This window comes from Leucoraja erinacea, chromosome 31 (genome assembly GCF_028641065.1).
Source record: "Leucoraja erinacea ecotype New England chromosome 31, Leri_hhj_1, whole genome shotgun sequence".
NCBI classification, from domain to species: domain Eukaryota; kingdom Metazoa; phylum Chordata; class Chondrichthyes; order Rajiformes; family Rajidae; genus Leucoraja; species Leucoraja erinaceus.
In genome coordinates, this window is record NC_073407.1 from 8,773,802 (window position 1) to 8,791,065 (window position 17,264).

Sequence of the window (17,264 nt, forward strand, 5' to 3'; positions counted from 1 at the left end):
CTTTGGAGATGTTTTGTGAGAGTAATCGAATTTTGAATGAGAGAGTTATATTTGCTAGGTTGAAAATAATTTCAATCAGGACTTGTATTCAAAAACAAGCGTCGGAGTTGGTACATTTTGGCACAACATTATTGAGTGGTTGGCGGTAATATTTTCCAGGCAAACAATTTTCAATGGAACCTCTATGGAAATAAACACCCCCAACATGTTGTCCGCTGTTTCACGCAAGTTCTCTAGAAATCCATTTGGAACTGTTTCTATAAATCTAAAGTATGTACAGTAAAGAATGATGCACTGTTTTCCAGTAATCGCGTGCTCCAAATAAAGATACAGAAGACTTCACAATGTTACCAGCCTATTTGGAACTCCATGAAAACAGCTGATACAGTGTAATGCACAAAATACAGTACTTGTAAAAACACACAGACACGCAATTGGAATACTGCCAAGCAGAAAATTTTAATACAGTTTGTTTAACCACAGGGTGCCAGGTTCTTGCATGTTCCACACTGCTGCTGTTTGCAAGAAAAGTGTTCTGTTGCTTGAAAGAATTGCATACAAAGCTGATTATGTACTGAATCAATAAAGAATCTTTTTCTTCAGGAGCCTTGGCTCCATGTTTCAGAGGTTTATAAATTTTTATGACGTTTAAGCAGAAAAGGAAAAAAATCTAATGTTTGGTAGTCACGTTGCGCAATCCACTAAAATATAGATTAAAAAAAAATCATTTCAAGCCCAATCAGTAGCATTTATGTTTGATGATGCACAATAAAAGTGTGGTTGGCAGCTTTCTGCATTGTCAGACAAGCATTAAAAAGATGTCTGATTAGTATCCTAGCTTTTAATTTAAACCTGCTGGCTTTAATTTAGGTGCATAGTTCTGAAAAGAAAAGATATGTTTTACTCTTTTTGTAGAGTGAATATTTTGTTTGCAAATAATGTTTGATGCATGAGGGTCGTTTACACTGAGAACTGGTTCATAATGTCTGCTATGACAGTAAGGAGCAGTGCCAGGAATGTCTGAAACTCTGTTAAATTTGTAGCTGCAGTTCCACCACAGATCTTAGTCCATGGAACAGTACACAGCACAAGAACAGGCCCTTCAGCCCACAACGTGTGCACTGATGTCTGCACATGATGCCAAGACCAACTCTTATCTACCTGCACATAATCCACATCCCTCCATTCGTTGCATATCCATATGTCTGTCCAAAATCTCTTCAATGCCACTATCATATCTGTCTCAATTACTATCCCTGGCAGCGCATTCCAGGCACTCACCACCCTCTGTGTAAAATAAAACCTTACCCCGCGCATCTCCTTTAACCTTTGCCCCATACACTCTAAAGCTGTGCACTCTCGTGTTTGATTTTTCTATCTTTGGGGGAAAAATGTCCTTACATGTGACAGACATGTGGATGGACTTCTGCCAAGCATTAAAATGTAATACTTTAGATTTGATGGTTGGTCACCAGATAACCAATGGTCAGTGTTTAGATCAGTGGTCTACGCACCATTGTGATGGTGGCGATTTATAAATGAATGATGATACCAACTTCTTGCATTTGTATGTTGTTGGAGTCCAATATCCACATGCATTTTTCCAACATGCCGCTTCTTTGCTGCTTTCTAGATGGCATAAACTAATAGGTCTCTGCTGTAACATTTTGAGTTGAGACCATGGAACTGCTCCAATTTATTGGGTGGGAGTAATAGTATGCTCTACACAGACTATTCGTGAGCTCACCGCTGTGTCTCCCATAAGGATGATCAAATGTTTGCTCAATAAACGATTCGAGGGAGGAAATGCTGTAACTGCAAGAAGAGATAAATACCAAAGCCTACTTACTGTTGAATGTTGACATAGGGATGTGCCTTGTGTTATTCCCTGTAGTATTCCCTGGGGTCTGAAGAAAGGTCTCGACCTGAAACATCATCTATTGAGCCCAAAGAAGGGTCTTGATCCGAATTGTCACCTATTCCTTTTGTCCAGGGATGCTGACTGACCCGCTGAGTTACTCCAGCTTTTTGTGTCGATCTTCGGTTTAAACCAGTATCTGCAGTATTTGTCTACACATTCCCTTTAATACCATGTATCTATAAATCTGGCTGAATTTGCCATCTTGAATTGAGATGGTTCTAGTGAATGGTACGCATTATTGCTTAATCACCTGACTACTTTTAAAGGAATGACTAATGTAATATGACGCAATTGAACTTTGAAGATCCTCATTGAATTATCAGTCGTACTGAATGCAAACGCGTTCATTGCTTACCTCTGCCTCGACTCCCCACACTAATAAGGCTTTGTTCGATTTGTCGGATGTCTATTTGCTGTGGAGCGATGCTGAAATGTTAAAAGTTTCCAACCCTTTTATTTGTATTAAAAATTGAGTATGATATTCCCTTTCCACATATAAATACATTAATAAGTTGTATAATTTATTTAGCTTATTTTACAGAGTAGATGTGAAAATAAGTTAGTAACTAGCTGTATGCATTCTAATCCAACTTGCTCTGTAAATCTGTGAATGAATTTTAATTTTGAATTAAATATTCTTAAGTGTAACTGACTTCAATATAGTTGAAAACATCAACGGGCATGGTGCCTTACAATGCTATGTACAACAGTGATCGCAACTTCCACTGAAGTGTGGATGGCCATTGGCTAGCTAGAAGCTCATCCGCCCTTTGTCAGGTCTTGTTTTTGGTACTGCTGGGGGTCCACAACCCCCTCCCCTCAACTGACAAACCAGGTGGGGGTGACGGATTAAATGTTTTAAATGTAATTCTCCTTCACTGCTGGAAACCACAGTTCACAAATAATTAAGCCCTATCTTACAACATTTTGATTGCCACAGAGAAATAAGAAAGGAAAATATTTCGGTGTGCACCTTTCCACTTCACTTATAATAGACCTGAAGCTCCTCTGGATGTCGTACTGTTCGCATTGACAAGTTCCATATTGTCAGGTTGATCCCCAGTGATTGAGGAGCCAGTAGAGACCGCATGCTAAGTTCTTGTATAAAGATAAATCTCTTAGAGCGGATGATGAATAGGTACATGAGGTGCCTAATGGAGAAGGTAAAGCAGGGAAATACTGTAATGCTTACAGAAGGACGAAGAGTATGATTCAGAGAATATTGAAAGCCAAAATCAGGAAAGTTGACAGCAAATGGTTAATATAAAGTATATATAATAAGTGTGGTACAGGCCAAGGGACTTGACATTTAAAAGATATCCATATCTTGATTCGACAGTGGAATCTGAGAACTATATCTTACACTCTGTATCTTTCCCTCTGAGAACTATTGTTTGGATTCTGGAAAGAAGTAATCAAATCTCAATTCTAGACTTGTCACTGCATGGAGTGTTTTGCTGTGATTTAGCTGTGTGTTTATCTTTATGATGGAAGATGGTCTAAAAGAGATTTCATTACTTTCATGCATTAAAAACAAAAAGTGCAGGAAACACTCAGCAAATCAGGCAGCATCTGAGGAAAGTAAAACTGTTCACATATCAGTTTGGAGACCTTTAATCAGAATTGGAACAGAGAGCAAAATATTTGTTTTTATTAACAGAGAAAGGTGATTGGGAGAGAGATGCATAAATCAAATGTATAATCTGTGATTAAAAAACAAAAAAAAAGTTGGACGGACTTACAGAATAATGAAAGGCATAGATAGAGTGGATGTGGAAAGGATGTTTCCACTGGTGGGAGAGTCTAGGGCCATAGCCTCGGAATTAAAGGGCGATCTGTTAGAAATGAGGTGAGGAGGAACTTCTGTAGTCTGAGGGTAGTTAATCTGTGGAACTCATTGCCACAGAGGGCTGTGGAGGTCAAGTCAGTGGATATTTTTAAGGCAGAGACAGACAAATTCTTGATTAGAATGCATGTCAAGGGTTATGGGGAGAAGTCAGGACAATGGGATTAGGTGGCAGAGATCAGCCGTGATTGAATGGTGGAGTAGATTGAATGGGCCGAATGGCCTAATTCTACTCCAATAACTTGTGAGAACTTGTGTGTGAACTCATTAGGCCAGGGGGAGATCCAAGGAACAGCAGACACTGGAATCCCGAGCAATGCACAAAGTGCTGAAGTAACTCAGCGTGTCAGGCAGCATCTGTGAAGGAAATTGATAGGCAATGTTTTGAGTCTGGACACTTCTTCAGACCGAAACGTCCCTCCCGATCGAAACTACGGCAGTTCATTTGCTCCATAGATGCTACCTGACCTGAGTTACATCAGCACATTGTGTATTGCTCATTGGGCTAAGGTTGTCTCTGGGGATGGATTGTTAAAGGGACTGTGAGAGGGTGATGTAGAAGTGTGATGTGATGTAAGTTGCAGTGTTAACAAAGAGGGGAGAAAAGAACTGAGCTGGTATCAGAGATGGATGATTTGTAGCAAAATAAAACATTCCTGTTACAGAGAAAAGGGACGTATTGGAAGTTAGAGAACTCAATATTGAGTGCTGAAGGCCGAACAGTGCCTATGCAGAAGATGAGGTGCAGTACCTCAAACTTGAGTTGGGCCTCGTTGTAACAGTACAGGAGGCCGTAGACGGATAGGCGAGAGCTATATTCATCACCCTCTACCTTTCCCTCTGAAAACTATATTCTGCACAATGTATTTTCCCCTCTGAGAACTAAATCCTACATTCTGTATCTTTCCCTCTGAGAACTATATTCTGTACTCTGTATCTTTGCCTTTGCTCTGTTTATATATTTGATTTTGGCTTGATTGTATTTATTTATAGTATTATCTGATTTAATTGGACAGCTTGCAAAAGAAAGCAGTTCACTGGACCTTGGTGCGTGTGAATAAACCTAATCTAAGGTGGGTGTGGAATGGAAAATTAAAGTGGAGAGCAACTTAAAGTGAAGTGCTGCCCTTGCACAAAGAAGTTGCCCAATCAAGCATTTGGTTCCCCCAATGTGGAGAAGATCACAGTGTAAACACCAGTTGCATTATACTGAGCCGTCAGAAGTTCATGTTGTCATCGCCTATCAACTGGACACCATGCATTTGTTCTCCAGACGCACTTTATTTACTTGTGCACAAGGAGAGCAGCACAGTCCCAGTTACCGTATTACTCTACAATTCAGCTCGGCAGCGTCAACTTTTATACAGGTTATGATCAAATGAAATCTTGCACACTCTCTAATTCCTTATCCCCAATTACAATACGTTCTAAAATGCACTAATCTATAATAAAAACTACATGCAATTCATTCCTTTATTTGCATTTAATCTTAATAAAGGGCCTGTCCCACTTAGGCGATTTGTTTTGGGCGACTACAGGTAACTGCCGCAAAATTTTCAACATGTTGAAATTTTTTTGGCGACATTGCCGACAATTTTTGCTGTCGTAGGTTGACGTAGGTGTTGTCATAGGTTGTCGCCAGGTGTTGTAGGTGAATTCCATTAAAACTAGTGTTTAAGAGCGAACTGCAGATGCTGGAGAATCGAAGGTTACACAAAAAAGCTGGAGAAACTCAGCGGGTGCAGCAGCATGTATGGAGCGAAGGAAATAGGCAACGTTTCGGGCCGAAACCCTTCTTCAGAACTAGTCCCTGGCAGTCATCTAACGAGTCGTCTAAGTGGGACAGGCCCTTAAAGAACTCTCAAGGACCTTGTGCTGTACTGTTATAGCTAGCTGTACGTGAAAGGATTTCTATCATGAACCTTGTGCTCCACATCATGGGATGTTTATCAAGAACCTTGTGCTGCATGTCAAAGGACGCTCAAAGGTCCTTGTGTTGTACAGCTAGCTTAACATTTGCCATACTGCAGCTTCCACAAGATAATTCTCTACATCACCTGGAAGGACTTTCTGGTTGGTGAGAAGGAACAAAGTGAAAGGACAGGTGTAGTAATTGAAGATAGGCACAAAATGTGGAGTAACTCAGCGGGTCAGGCAGCATCTCTGGAGAAACGGAATAGGTAACGTTTCGGGTCAAGACCTTCCTTCAAGTCGGAATTTCTCTGGTTGCATGGGGGATTTCTGTGGGATATGGGGAGTGGTTGGTGGGGACAGAGGGATGGACCAGTGAGTCTTGACAGTGGTCCTTTCAAAAAGCAGAAAGAGGTGGGGATTTTGTCTGATGGTGGAATCTTGTTAGAGCTGGCAACATTTGTGGAGGATAATCTGTGAAATGTAGAACTTTGCTAGGTTGCAAGGAGAAATTTGACAATGTCAAATTTCAATTCAACATTGAATTCTCCAACATCTGATAACTACTTTCTCTGTCTATATTAGAACTGGAGTTTTTGTGTGGTAATCCATCTCTGTGATATTGGCTCAGTAATTTGTTTCATCAGCACACCCTGTTGTTCTATTTGCTACACATCACACTACTTTTAGACCCTCTCACTGCCCCCATTAACAGCCCACCCCCACATCTACCTGGCATAAACCTATCTCAAACATTCTCTTTACTCTTATTCATACCACCTCCCACCTTCCCAACAATTCAAAACCCACTTTATTTTGTCCCTATATACCAGTTCTGACAAAGGGACTTTGATCTGAAATATTACCTCTGTTATGTTTCCTTTCCACAGATGCTACCTGACATCAGCATTTTCTTTCTTTTTTTTTTATTTTGATTTTCCAGCATCTGCTGTTTATTTTTTTCATTTTCAATTCATAGCCTTTTTAGATTTCTAGGGAATTTGTCTTGATTTGGTTGTTTGGTTAAATTCAAAAGTTTCTTCCGTCCATTTCCCCAACCCACTGGCCTATGTTGTTTTGGTTGGAGGCAGCTTGGTTCTGCTTTTGGAACTTGCACTGACCAACCGCATTGGCATTTGTCCTTTGTGGGAAGCTCCATCTAGTGGCTTGACTGAGAATCATGCAATGTCGTCTGCTGCTGCTTCAAATTGAGGATTGACTGAGCAGGTAGTTCTGCAACTCGTTCCACTTTAATTTTGTTTTTTAAATAAACTGTTGTTTGTCTATTTTAAAGACCTGTGAGTGAAATTGTGCATGAATCAGTGTGGCCTATGAGTTATTAAAAAAACAATTCCTACACGCTTGATTTGTCAATTTTGCAGGGAATTGCCATTGAACCAGAGACTACACAATTTATTATGGTTACAGTTTGATAGTTCTGCTGCAATTTCAATTTGAACTTCTTTCTCTATAGAAAGTTCCTGGAGCTTTTGCTCTAGGTTGTGGACAGTCAGTATACAGAGTGAGAGAAGAGACTGAATGAGAGAAGGACCAGGAGAGTTAGAATAATACAAAAGGACAAAGCAAGAGAATTGTGCGGAGGTTTTTAAAGGTAGTGGAGGAGATAGATTAACAACAAGTGCTGAAGGAGAGAGTTAACTCAGGGAAACATATCTTGGCGGAACAGCCATTAATTAAACTCGTGCGTTGTACACAGTGCTTAAGACTGCAAGGTCACAGAATTAGGGAAAGGTTAGGCTTGAAGATATTGAAATTATTTAAAAATAAAGTTGCGCAAACCTTAAAGATCGATGAACAGAGTATAGTTAGTGACTATACAAGTGAGTATAAAGTAGTGGCAAGATGTGTTTAAAACTTGCATGACACTATTTAATAATATTCTGGTTGAATTAATGTGGATAGTTGCTCTGTAAAGAACATTCACTTACCAAATTGTTACAGTTCCAATTAACATATCTTGCCATTGTAATGCCAGCATCCTTGCAGGGGTATCATTGGCCTGCAGATACAAAAGGAGATGGCAGAATGGCTGCAGTATGAACTGTAATGAAAATTGATTTATTCATTCACAGCTGAATAAACACAGAAGAGATTGTAAATGCTGGAATCTGGAGCAAAAAACAATCTGCTGGAAGAACCCAGTGGGTCAGGGTCATCTGCGGAGGCATAGGGATGGCCAACGTTTCAGGTCACAGCCCTGCATTATGACAGAGTACATATAAATAAGAGGGGAGGTAGAGGCAGAGGCTAGTAAATGATAGGTGGAAACAGATAAGGAAGGAATAATATGCAGATGGAACCGGAAGGGGAGGAGATGGAAGTGGTGAACCAAGAGAGAAGAAATCTAGATGGATAGGTATGTAGATAGACGAAAGTGTTGGAGAAACTCAGCGGGTGCAGCAGCATCTATGGAGCAAAGGAAATGGGCAACGTTTCAGGCCAAAACCCTTCTTCAGACTGATGTTGGGTGGGGTGGTGGGGGGAGGAGAGGAAAGGAAAGGAAAAAGGAAGAGGAGGAGGCTGAGGGAGACTGAGAAGGGGAGGAGACAAGAGGAGGAGAGGGCAAGGGCTACCGGAAATTGGAGAATTCAATGTTTATGCCGCTAGGTTGCAGACTGCCCAAGCGGAATATGAGGTGCTGCTCATCCAACTTTCGGTGGTGCTCACTCTGGCTATGGAGGAGGCCCAGGACAGAGAGGTCGGATTCGGAATGGGAGGGGGAGTTGAAGTGCTGAGCCACCGGGAGATCAGGTTGGTTATTGCGGACCAAGCGGAGGTGTTCGGCAAAATGATCGCCAAGCCTACGCTTGGTCTCACCCATGTAGATCAGCTGACATCTAGAGCAGCGGATGCAATAGATGTAGGTGATGGTTTACCTAAAAAATGATTGGAAAATTCAGTGTTGATACCATTGTGTTGAAGGCTACCCAAGAGGAATATGAGGTGGTGTTCTCCCGCTTTTTTTATCCAGCACCTAGAAGTCCATTTTTTCACATTTCCAATCCCTTCTCTGCCCTCTAATTACCAAGACTTGTTACTCTCCCCAGCCTAGTTCCATCTGCCTAATATTTTCCCTCCTTACCTATTTCTAATCATCACCGACCAATCTCTGTCTAAACACTCCTTCTTCCCCATCTGGCTCCATCTCTCCATCATTTTCCACTGCCCTCTCATCTGGTTCTACCCACTACCTACCAGCCTCTGCCTCACCCCATCCCCTCACCTATCTACTTGCCAATTTCCCTCTGCATTCTCAATTGTGGCACAGGGTCTCAGCCTGAAAAGTTGACCATCTATTTGCCTCAGTAGATGCTGCTTGATCCACTGAGTTGTTCCAGCAATTAGTTGTTTTTTGCTCTTGCTGTGCAACTTGTTAGTAATTGCCTTTGTGCATAAGGTATACATCGTTGCTCTATAGTGACATATAGGCAAAATGAAAATAGCTAATTTGCTTTGTACACCAGAAAGAATGTGTGGTTGATCAGGCAGTTTGATCATCGAATTGTTCATAAGTGATAGGAGCAGAATTAGGCCATTCGGCCCATCAAGCCTACGCCACCATTCAATCATGGCTGATCTATCTATTCCTCTCAACCCATTCTCCTACTTTCCTTCCATAACCCCTTGTCTGTCTGTCCCCTGCTCTGATTATGGAGAGGAAAATGTACTCTTGCCCGCAGCATAATATTCAACTGAGTATATTTTTTGACACGGAAGAAGAAACTTGAGGATGGCACAGAAGCAAATCTGGTCGAACCCAGGACTCTGGCGCTACACGGAACTGGGTTCAATCCTGACTTTGGCCGTTGTCTTTTTGGAGTTTTCACGTTCTCCGTGTGACTTCATGGGTTTCCTCCAGGACCCCCCAGTTTCCCCCCCCCACATCCCAAAGAAGTGCGGGTTTGTAGGTTAATTGGTCTCTATAAATTGCCTCTTATGTGTAGAGGTGGATAAGAAAGAGGGATAGCATAGAACTAGTGTGAGTGGGTGATTGATGGTCAGTGTGGAGTCAGTGGGTCGAAGGGCCTGTTTCCATGATATATCTCTGAACTAAGCCAGATAAAAATTGGAATGGCTCAAGGATCTATTTTCTATTGACATCAGATTGAAGGAAAGGTATGTTATTTAAACCTACTGTGGGTTTGTTGATTATGGGAAGTGTGTTCACTGGATTTTTGTTTACATATGGGGGACCAATAAGAAGAGGTACTATGAAACTATTGCCAGGATTGCATGGTCAATGGTGAAGTGGCGATACTTGTGACTGGTCTTAAGGATAATTTCCTTAAAATATTTAGCGATCTATGTTTTGGGGACTTCTTTTTTACATCAGTTGCTTAGAGTCACCAATTCATAAGGAGCCCATCCATTCAACAACTAACTCAGTCATCAAAACAAGCACACTGAAAGATTCACATTCGAGAGAGACACAAAGTGCTGGAGTAACTTCGCGGGTCAGGCAGCATCTCTGGAGAAAAGGATGGGTGACATTTTGGGTCGGGACCCTTCTTCACCCATCCTTTTTCTCCAGGGGTGCTGCCTGACATGCTGAATCATTCCAACACTTTGTGTCTATCTTTGGTATAAACCAGCATCTGCTGCTCCTATCTACACTCTGGAAGATTTTCTCAGACTGCGAAGGCGTAGTTAAAAAGCACATTTTAACATGTTTTAAACATTTTGTGCAGCGCAAAATAAAGTTCAGAACATGTACAATAACAAGAAAAGCTAAAATATAAAAATATTTAAAATGCAAAATAATATTTTAAGATCCTTAATAGTTTGAAATATTTATCTGAGGGAATTCTAATCCATGAAATCAAGATTTTGTTTTAGTGCTGGAAAGTGTGCTCAGATGTAATTATGCTCTAGTATGCCTGACAAGGTCACAATTACTCCTTGAAAAACTCCCTATACAATAAAGTATAACATTTTCAGGCTGTTTTTATGATGTGTGCAAGCATAAATACCTGAAGTCCTTATCAATTCACTGATTGCAGCAGAGGAGGCTGTAAGTCAGTGAAGTCTGTGGAGAAGTATGGAATCCCTGATACTAACTTCTGGATATCCGCATCTAGAGATATATGTTTATGTGTGGTTGAGAGTTTGCTGTCTGGTTTGCAGTGTGATCGTGATGAATAGTGACATTTTTCTAGCCATACAGCTACAATATTTGGACCATTAAAAAAACTACTCTAATAAGTTGTATACAGAGCAGATTGTGGGTGTGGGTGTGTGTGTGTGTGTGTGTGTGTGTGTGTGTGTGTGTGTGTGCTGATACGATCAGAGTAAAATGGGTGTGATGGAGGGGATAACTGCATGAAGTTCTGTCATGTCATTTCTGCATTGATAATACTAACTAAGCATGACAATTGGGCTTAATACAGCAGGGTTTTGATCAGATGTATTCTTTATTTGTAACAAATGTAATTTGTGAATTATCAAACTATTGCAGATAACTAATGGAATTCACTGGTCACTTTATTCTTGCAAAGCATAATTTGTGCTTATAATAAATGTTAACATTTTTTTCATAAAAAATGGTTATAGACTCACTTATTTTCATAATATTGATCTAGTGGATCAAAAATATTGGAACATAATCGTATTATAACTAAATTCATTTATTCTATGCTTTTTGACTATCATTTATTATCATGATAATATTATGCTGAAAAAAATCGGGCTTATTTTCATGGTCTAAAATATATTTCTGTGCAAAATGTGCTTTATATGTCTGGGTTGATATCGGTGAAGTATTCTCTGGAATAAGTTGCATACTACTTAAATCACAGCTGTTCTGGTCACCATATACAGCTAAGCAGCCTAACACTCATTTCTGTGTCTCACGTGTGTAAGTTGTGTGGGGTCAGAATAATCAATGATATGAAAAGTCAGTTCATTGTTTTTCCTGTTCATTATAGCATTTCCATCACTATCCCTCTAATTTTGTCATTTTACCCTTTTATATTAAAAAAATCTTGTTTTTTATATCAAGTTCCAATGTTTGTACACTGCAAAGCCTAAAGGGTTAAAGATGTGTGTCACCAAAATCAATAACGATCCCTACACAGGAAATCAAATCATTATGTGGATCAACATTGTCTGAATTGACTTACTCTATTTTTCCCTATTTACCTAGCAGCCATGGTACTCCAGGGATGCTGGTGCATGAATTGAGCACAAATTATGTAAAGTTGCAAGCACCAATGCAAATACTTCATGTTACAAGCAAGCGCATCTTGTAGCCAGAGGATGTGCTTTGACTATGCGTTCTTCGTGGTGACTTTAAAACTAATTTTACTTTGGGATTTTCACAAACTTGAATTCATTCTAATGCAGGCTGATTATTTGTCTTAGACGTATGGAGAATTTCTGTAGTTCTTTCAAGACTCATTCTGTATGCCACTGATCATTGTTTTTACCCTGGTATGTTGTTTTATGTGGATTAGCAGTTGATTCCAATTTTGCCTCAATTAACCACATTCATGTAATTGAGGCTAATAGAAGTAGATCACAATCCCCTGCCAATGTACCACATTTCATAATCTAATGACAGCAGAGATCTGACAAAACAAGTTGAAGCGTATGTTTTAAGAAATATTTGCTGTCACTTATAGTGTTCTGTGTGTACAGCATCCCTTTTTTCCCTCCTTAAATCTTTGATACTGTTGTCATGCATGCTGACAAAGGTTCAGCACTGCTCTAATTAGCCTCAAGGAACTGTCTGGAGTCGAGGATTTTTTTTTTGAAGAATTCCACGCATTAAATTGACCCTTCTGCATGTCCCCCTATTATTCATAAGTTGATCTCTGATAACACTGTGCAAGCTCTGCTGGATGCTGGTAGCAGAACATCAGTAGCTGGCAGAGATGTAGCCTAAATTTGGAACATTTATCTTCTTATGCTCTGTAGTCAGCCAAACTAGGGAGCTAATAAAATCACAATCAAAGCAGGCTCTCTGGAATTTGAAAGACCTTCTGATATTCTGGCAACACATCTAGATGGCAATTTGCAGCTAGTAGGAGGTTAGGGTAGAAAACTGCCTTGAAGCTAAAGGGTGCGCCAAATATTCTCCCTTTTTTTCCCTAACTGGAGGAGGGAAAAGGGGAAAGCCTTGAACAGTTCTCACTGGCCCTAATCACCATAACAGCCTCAGCTGCCCCTTGGATCCCCTGCCAGGCCCCTATCATCTTCTGATCAAATATTAATGTGTGATACTCTGCTTGCTCGCTAATCCAAAGCCAATTAATATTATCTGTCAATTATTTACAGATCCTGAGGTGCGGAGGCAATTCCCTGAGGACTTCAGCGACCAGGTTTGGAATGCGTAATTAACTTTTTTTATATGGCAAAATTTATTTCAGAGTCACTCAAGATACCACTGCTGTTCAGTTTAATGAAGGAGACAAATGAATTTTGGGGGGGAAGAGATGGGGGTGATAATTAAGAGCCACTGATGAAGATGATGATGGCATTGACAGTCTGAAAAGATATACAGTAGGAGGCAAAATTTTGTAACCCAGCATGATAATTTTTAAAGCTATTCTATGAAGTAAAGCACATGCCAACATACATGAACAAAAGATGAAGTAGGTGTTTTAGGTTTTCTTTGTGTCCACTTTCTGGCAATAGCTGTAAAAATGACAAATTGGAAGTCCAAGTAAAAGAGCGTCAGTGATATCTGATGCAAACAATGGAGTGTGAATTTATGAAGCCTAATACACGATTGTATGCCTTGCTGTAGTAATTTTTTTCTAACCATGAAGGCAGTTTTGAAAAAAAAATGCTGTTTGATGCATACAATTATGTTAGGTGTACAAAAATGCAAATTTGCTGTAAAATGTTTAGAAACCAAACTGCTTTTAAAGCTTACATTGTTATAAATCTTTTGCATTAGATTGCCAATCCTTCCCAGGAGATTTCAACACTGAGAGGGACTCCATAGTTGCTCTGCATTAGGTTAGCAGGCAATTGAGCTTTGTTCATGGGAGATAGATATAGATATTACTTGGATCCACAGTATTGCCCATCCCTTCATTATCCTTAAACTGCAGCTTGCTTGACCATTTTGGAACACATTTAAGTGTCAACCACATACAGGTTATGGAGAATATATGATAAATATTTTTCAGAATAAGTAAGGTAAGCATTTTCTTCCTCTTTAGGATATGTGAATCAGATGGGAATTTATGCAATTCACAGAGTTGTTCTTAATTTATTTAATCACCTAAATGTGCAAGTCTTCTTGCCACTTGACCAATCATCATTTTTTGTGGGAATGACCTGAGTTGTTTGACTTATTCACCTCCTATCACAGTATGAGTAAATATTAAATACTTTTATGGCCAGTCTTTTGTTCTTAACATTATTTCACTCTGCCACCCCATCTCAAATTAAAATTTCAGGGTCCTTCAAATATGCTAAAGCTATTTGTTATTCCAGCATTGTCCAGAAATACAAACATAAATCCGAGCTTCTTCTCTCTCCTGCAAACCCTTTTTTAAACCCCCCTTGTGTGACTTTTTGACGATCTTCAAATCTCAACAACACAAGTGAAGACCAACTGAAGATTTTGTAACTAAGACTGAGACTATTCAGTTAGTGGCATGCGCCACTTCTCTTCCGCCACCTTGCCCAAGGGTCCAATGTCTACCTTCTCCTGCCTTGAACTTGTGTCTTTCTCAGTTTTTCCCCTGTTTCCTCTCTTTCCATCACCAAACCTGTCTTATCCATTGCACCAATCTCCTGCTCCCTTGATCATGTTTGCATTAATCTACTATCTACCCATTTCCCTTCTTGACCTTTCTGTTGGCTCAGCCAAGCTGATCTTGGCCATAGAGGGTCATTTTGCCAAGCTGAATCTCTTCTGAGGGCTATTTATGAGAGCACAGAAATCCTCAACTTCTTGAGAGACGATACAAACATCTGAATAGGAACACGAGTAGTTCATGTGACCCATTAAGCCTGTTCTATGTTTACTAAAGTCATGGCTGAGCTGATTGCAAATTCAACTTTACATTTCTGTGCCTACCTATGAAGAATCTATCTGAGTCTGCCTTAAAATAGCCAAAGGTAGACACAAAATGCTGGAGTAACTCAACGGGACAAGTAGCATCTTGGCTAGACAGGCAGACAGGCTATACTTAAAATAGCCAAAGACTGCTTTTCCCTTGAGGAAATCTTGAGCGAGAAAAAAAAAATGATAATTTCACGCTTGGATATCCATCCTATATTTTTGAACAGCGCCCCACACTGTAGGTTTGCCCACAGGTGGAAACATTCTCTGTGCATGCCAACCTGCCTCAGTTGTCTCCCCCTTTTCTGAACTCCAGTGGATAAAAGGCTAGCTTGCCTGACCTTTACTCATGGTAGATAAAAATGCTGGAGAAACTCAACGGGTGAGGCAGCATCTATGGAGAGAAGGAATGGACGTTTCGGGTCGAGACCCTTCTTCATAATATAATCGGTTCATTCCTTTTACTGTTCTACTCAACCTTCTCTGAACTGCTTCTAGTGCATTTAATATCTTTCCATAAATTAAGGTGACCAACATTGTACATGGTAATCTAGATATAATCTCACCAATGCCCAATTCTGTCATTATGGACCCTTCAGCCCAATTTGCCCACACCTTCCAAGATAGCTCATCTAAGTCTTATTTACCAGTGTTTGACCTATATCACTCTAAACCTTTCCTATCCTTATATCTATCCAAATGTATTTTAATTGTTGTTATTGTACCTGTCTCATCTACATCCACTGAGCTTGTTCCATATACCCCCACCCTTTGTGAAAAAGTTGCCCCACAGATTTATTTTAAATCTTTGCCTTCTTACCTTAAATCTATGTCCTTTTGTTCTTGGTTCTCCTATGTGGAAAAAATACTATTCCCCATGATTTAATACACCTCCATAAGATCACTGCACTCCAAGAAATAAAGTCCTAGCCTGCCCAACCTCTCCCCATAACTCAGACCCTCAAGTTCGGGCAACATCCTTGCTGATATCTTTGGATTGCGCTTTGCTGATGAAATGGGGTCCGACGATGGATGGCCAGCATACACCGTTTTCCTAGCAATTACTCTGAATCTGGAAGCGAAATGTGTGGCAGGTTGGACATGGTAAAGGGTTCAGTGACTCAATAAAAAGGAACAGCTTGAAGCTTTTGGGTACATTGAGGTAATGTATCTTTTTCCAAATTCGTTAACTTAATTTGGTCTTTTAACTTGCATGTATATTCATGTATTTAATTATTTTAAATGGTGTTGAGTGCACATGTGTTAAATTATTTTACCATTTTATCCATTGTATTAAAAATCATTATTTTTTTAAATGCTTGAATATTTGTTAAATTTTGTGAATATCAGAGGGAAATAAAGTATTTTGCCAGCTGTTTTGCCCCGATTCTATGGGTTGTCCTGTGCTTACTGCTCTTCTGGGGACTGAGTTTGCCACATTTAAGAGGAAATCATTGTTTTTCTCAGGGCCTTGTAGAGGCTGGCTTTGGAGACCAGGTCCCTGCCTCAGCTCAATGCAGTAAGGGAACAGTGAACACTGGCAGCTCTTTCCACATTGAGACGTGCTGGGTTAAGATATCCCGTGGCCCCACATATTGTTCTCTTCGTAACATGTTGTTAACAGCTCCTTGTCCTCGGAGAAGGGACCCAACCCGAAACGTCACCTATCAATATTCTCCAGAGATGCTGCCTGACCCACTGTGTTACTCCAGCACTTTGTGTCTTTTCCCCTTTCCTTGGGTTCTGTTTCCTCTTCTTGAGTGCAATCCTCCGACCTTCAAAAATCCATCTTCACCCCAGCCCCATTATTAGTAGCTGTCCTTTAACAGAGGCACCCTTCCATTTTTTTGTCGATCCAACTCAGAACCATTTGCTCCAATCCTACTAGGTTTTCACCCTGCTGCAATACTAAAATGTGTCCGATCAAAGTCACCAATGACATCCTCTGTGAATGTAATAGAGATCTGCCCATCTTCTTTAAAAAGTCAGCAGCTTTTATTTTGATAGATATCCATTTCTATCCGGCATCCATTTCACTTTTCCGACTGTTTAAGAAGGAACTGCAGATGCTGGAAAATCGAAGGTACACAAAAATGCTTGAGAAGCTCAGCGGGTGCAGCCGAAACGTTGCCTATTTCCTTCGCTCCATAGATGCTGCTGCACCCGCTGAGTTTCTCCAGCATTTTTGTGTACCTTCAATTTTCCGACTGTGGTCTGGCCAGGTCGGTCTTCACTTGTTTTGGTTACATTTTTATCCGCCCAGTAGTAGCCACCAGAAATGGCTTCTCTTCCTGCTCTTAAACTGCTCCCTTTGCAATTCTCCAAGGACTCCTTCCGTTTCTTATCTACATGCTGCTACTCAGCAGCATCCAAAGAACAACATCTATGTTGTTGATAGCAAGCTTGGCCTTACTGTCAATCATCTTGTCATTTAGCTGTCTGACCACATGTATGATATTTAGTTTATGGAGAGGTAAAAATAACCTCCAACTACATTGAAGGCTTCTTCTTCCTTTTATGTCATTGGTATATTTTTTCACTGGTAC

General features: G+C 40.2%; 1 protein-coding gene across 1 annotated transcript in view; it reads left to right on the top strand.

Annotated features, from left to right (window-relative positions):
• The window catches only part of LOC129711880 (DENN domain-containing protein 1A-like), a 472,977-nt gene that overhangs the window by 99,789 nt on the left and 355,924 nt on the right, over positions 1 to 17,264 (top strand). The window contains 1 exon segment of the mRNA XM_055659869.1: positions 12,975 to 13,018. Coding sequence (XP_055515844.1) covers positions 12,975 to 13,018 — 44 coding nt within the window.